Raw genomic sequence first — 4,317 nt, 5'->3', positions numbered from 1 at the left:
AGTGAAATATTTTTTTTAAATAACTATAAGCCAGATTTTTCGGGAATTCACTTTATTTATAATAATATAATTTTTAATCACTCAAAAAACAGAGCAAAATTATGATAAATTACACGCACAACAGCGGAAGGAGTTTGTTTCAATTACAAATAAGTATACATATTATTTTTTGACATCTCATCAAAGATGAAGAAGAATATGGAAGTCTGGGCATTTACGGGGCTGACGACCGTCATAGGCTGGTTTAAGTGATCACTTTACACACGTGTAACATTCACCAATTCTACCCATTAATTAATTCAAGAACAAAGTTTCTAAATTGGTTCATATATATAGAACTTCCAAGAATTTGAGTAGTGTGGTTGTCAATAATGGGTAGAATTGGTGAATGTTACACGTGTGTAAAGTGATCACTTAAACCAGCCTATAATGGTCGTCAGCACCGTAAACGCCCGGACTTCCATATTCTTCTTCATCTTTGATGAGATGTCAAAAAATAATATGAAAATAACTCCTGTAATTGGAGATAATCCAGATTTTGTGAACAAGTATTTGGACACACTAAAAAAGGTTGTATACAAATATATATACTATTGTATGTTATCCTGGTAAAAACAATGCATACATTACATCCATTGCAATGAATAATAAAAATAACATTTAGGATTTTTACGGAGTGTGTGGAAGTTTTTTGGAAGAGTATAATAATGTATTTAATGTTTTTGAATTAATATAAACCTTGATGATGACAAGGTTCTTGTTGAAACCGGTAGTTTAAATTATATTCATAAAAAAGTCGTAATATAATAAAATGTGATAATAAAAAATCGTATGTGTTAAACATTTTAGTTTAGTGTAGTTTTAAGTGTGAAAATGGTGCTATGGTGGTGAAGGGTGGTATTGTTTGCAAGCTGTGATAGTGATTATTCTGACGAAGAGACGGGTACGTCTCGAAACCGTAAGACATAAAAATCTCGGTGAGTGGTTATATACTAATATTATTAACATTTTTGTAAAAAAATAAATAAGTAAAAATGACTAACCACAAGGTAAATGCTTTAAATATTAATAATATTAAGAATATAATTAAAAAGTGGTTATACAAAGTTATTTCATTTTATAAAGTTGTTGGAAAGTAATTTTAACTGTACAGTCTTCAGTGGACAGCTCAGCGAGGAATGACGTAGAAGATATGAGGTAGCTCAGATTATGCGACGACGGATTTGGGCAGATGATCTCCCTCGGCCCGGAAGCCCTTCTCGTCGGCCACGTACTTGGTGCGGTAGAGCTTGCCGTCATCAGAGACGAAGGAGTACTCCCCCTCCTTGACGAGCACGTAGTCCTTGCCGTCCAGCGTGGGCTTGAGGGCGCCGGACTCCGTGAACACGGTCCCGTCCCCGCTGCGGTAGCGCAGGGCGAACTGGCCCGCCTCGTCGCGCACCTCGCTCCTCTCCAACACGGGAATATGGGCTGCTGAAGCAACACCCAACGCCAGCAGAGCGACCAGCACGACCTAGAAGTCATGACATAATGGTGATAACTGACAAGCTGTCAAGTTGTCAACAGTGACGCAGCGGAGGCTATAAAAGCCCTTACACACTGCATATGTCGCTCACTCCTTTCAAGAACGTCAGAAATCAAAAAACTTGATTTTCCAGTAGAACGTTTTTAAAGTTTAAAAATATAATACAATTTATTAAAAATAAATATCAAGCCACTTATTGAACTTTTTACAGATCTTTTTAGGTAAAACCTGAATATTTTTTCTCTATTTGAAAAATAACTAGTTTATTTCAAAAAATAATTAAACAATACATTTTCTTCAAAATGCAAAAACAACACTTTCTGCCTTGTAGCGGGTGAATATTATGTTAAAAATATGCCTCTTTTGCTGGGATATAGTACATTTTCTGGGCATTCCGAAAACATGCACAACTTTAAATTGACGATTTTTGATTTATGACGTTCTTGAAAGGAGTGAGCGATGTGTCGCCTACTTTCAAAATCCGCCAGATCCATGTAAATCGATTTTACAACAAATGCAAAATTCTCCGGGTAACATTTATGTTTCAAAGATTTGTCTATCATTGGATAAAATATTATGAAATAGATAATTTTTTTAGAATTTTTTTCAGTATTAAAAAAAAACACGAGACACAAACTTATAATGACGTCAAGTTAATGTTTGATCTATCCCCGCTCTGTGATTGGCCGATATGGGTCAGAAGACAAGTTTCATGAATATAGCGGAATTAGAAATACAACGCTATTTTCAAGTATTTTTGGCAGGGTTTTCAAGTATTTAAATTTATTAAACAATAATTCGCACAATTGGCATTTCGATCTCGTATTTATTTTATAATCTTATAAAATTAGATCTGGCGGATTTTGAAAGTAGGCGACACATATAATAGAGGGGACGATCGAGGGAATAAACGCCAGAAGACGCCCACGCCGCGAATATCTAAACTACCTATACCAGGACATAGGCTACTCGACGTATGAGGAGCTGAAGAGGTTTCTGAATAAAGACCAGATGTCGTTTGTTGCTGTAGACCAATACAAAGGATTGAGACCAGAGAGAGACACACTTGCAATCGCCATCTCTTAAATGTTGACAAATCAAAATTTATGTTTTTTTTTAAAGATATGAATTACGATCTGGGTGTGAAATATTGGTTAATATAATAACTAAAGTCAATAATTTCATTTATTTGAGAAGTACGTTATCTTGAGATGAAAACACTGATAAAGATATAGAAAGAAGAGTGAATCCTGGAAGCAGAGTGAATAGTGCACAGAAATCAGTAATGGGAAAGGAAAATATATTGGCGAAAGCTAAGTTGACAATATACATCAATTACGATGTATGAGAGTGAAGCATGGAATTGGCAAAAGAAAGATTAAAGTAGACTAAATGATGAATTACTCAGATGAACATGTAGCAAAACGATGTATGATGATCCAACAATAGGATGCAATGCTGAGATAAGCATTATCGAAGAAATTAAGAAAGGCGTGTTCAAATGGAAAAGAGGAAAACACGGTTAAAGAAATATACGAGATGAATGTAGTTATAAAAATAAAAATAGAGAAAAATCAAGGAAAATGAGGCATTTTCAAGTATTTAAAATATTTAGGTTTGGTCAAGTCACGAGTCAGAATAATCTTCGGGTATGTTTGAGGAGATGCATGAATAAATGATGAAGAGGCAAAGATTGTTTGTAAAAACAGAGTGGTGTGGCGCTCTATTCTCTATGCCAACGCCTGCAGGGAAGCGACGTGAAGGTAAGTTTGTTAGTTATGCAAGTAATTCAACATATTTCAACAAAAAATAAGTTCTTACGGAATTCATGGTGAACATTATCCTTCTAGTGATATCTGTCCAAAAGAACTCTAGTAAATGGTACAGTAATGACATATTTTTAGCAATTTATATATTTTCGCCACCAGTTGTAATTCATTAATAATTGTGTATTAATTTGGGAACTAATAGCAATTACAGTCATTAAAATATTGTCAAACGAGCAATACCTGTTATTTTAATAATTGCAAGTAATAGTGTAGTGCTTAGCGCGCTGGAGGTCCGGGTTCTATTTCCAAGATAGTCAAAATGATTATAAGTGATTTTTCTGTCAAATATTTATTTAATATAACCCTGGACTGGTTCCCAAAGCGGAAAGCTGATCACCTTTCGTTAGTGTATTTAACGATCAATATAACACTGCTTCTATACGATGCAGTGCCCTATGCACCTTTGAGTGCGAATAAGGGTTAGATTTAAAAAATATATATATATCGCTTTGAAACCCAGATTTTACGTTCCTGAAGTCATAACAATTTACATTAAAAAAAAAAGTATTTTTTGTTTCAATATCCCCATTTTATACGTTCCCTCTTTTTAGGTTTTTGTATGCAAAATATGGATAATATTTTGTCAGCATCTACTTATATAATTTTCATAATAATTAAATGTTTTTTTTTCAATATTTCACATTTACATTTTTCCTCATTTTAAGTTGTTTTTTCAATCCCTTAAAAACGTTATAAGCATTGTACATGATATGTATGTAGTATACATCGACCATGTCGTATTAAATTGCCTGTCATACACAATTTTGCTGTGCGTGCTGGAGGTCCCAGGTTCGATTCTCAGGGGGGGGGGTGAAAATAAATATTAGTGATTCAAAACTGTAATATTTATTTAATATTACCCTGGACTGGTTCCTGAAACGCAAGAGTGATCGCCTTGCCTTCATGTAAATATTTTTTTAAATTAATATTTTACTTTAGTAAATACCACTATTTCTTAAAATC

At 34.0% G+C, this 4,317-nt stretch overlaps 1 protein-coding gene across 1 annotated transcript; it reads right to left on the bottom strand.

Annotated features, from left to right (window-relative positions):
- Positions 1 to 1,207: 1,207 nt before the first annotated feature.
- Cpr49Af (Cuticular protein 49Af) lies at positions 1,208 to 2,239 on the bottom strand. The gene is made up of 2 exons (XM_088263676.1): positions 2,231 to 2,239; positions 1,208 to 1,513 (listed from the first exon to the last, which is right to left on the bottom strand). Exons 1-2 carry the CDS (start codon positions 2,237 to 2,239, stop codon positions 1,208 to 1,210), a joined length of 315 nt encoding a protein of 104 aa, XP_088119802.1.
- Between the last annotated feature and the right edge of the window lie 2,078 nt (positions 2,240 to 4,317).

The sequence above is a fragment of the Brachycentrus maculatus genome, unplaced genomic scaffold (genome assembly GCF_059751285.1).
Source record: "Brachycentrus maculatus isolate JH-2025_06_01 unplaced genomic scaffold, ASM5975128v1 h1tg000013l, whole genome shotgun sequence".
NCBI lineage: Eukaryota > Metazoa > Arthropoda > Insecta > Trichoptera > Brachycentridae > Brachycentrus > Brachycentrus maculatus.
Note: the sequence above shows the minus strand (reverse complement) of the source record. Positions and strands in the feature narration are given on the sequence as shown.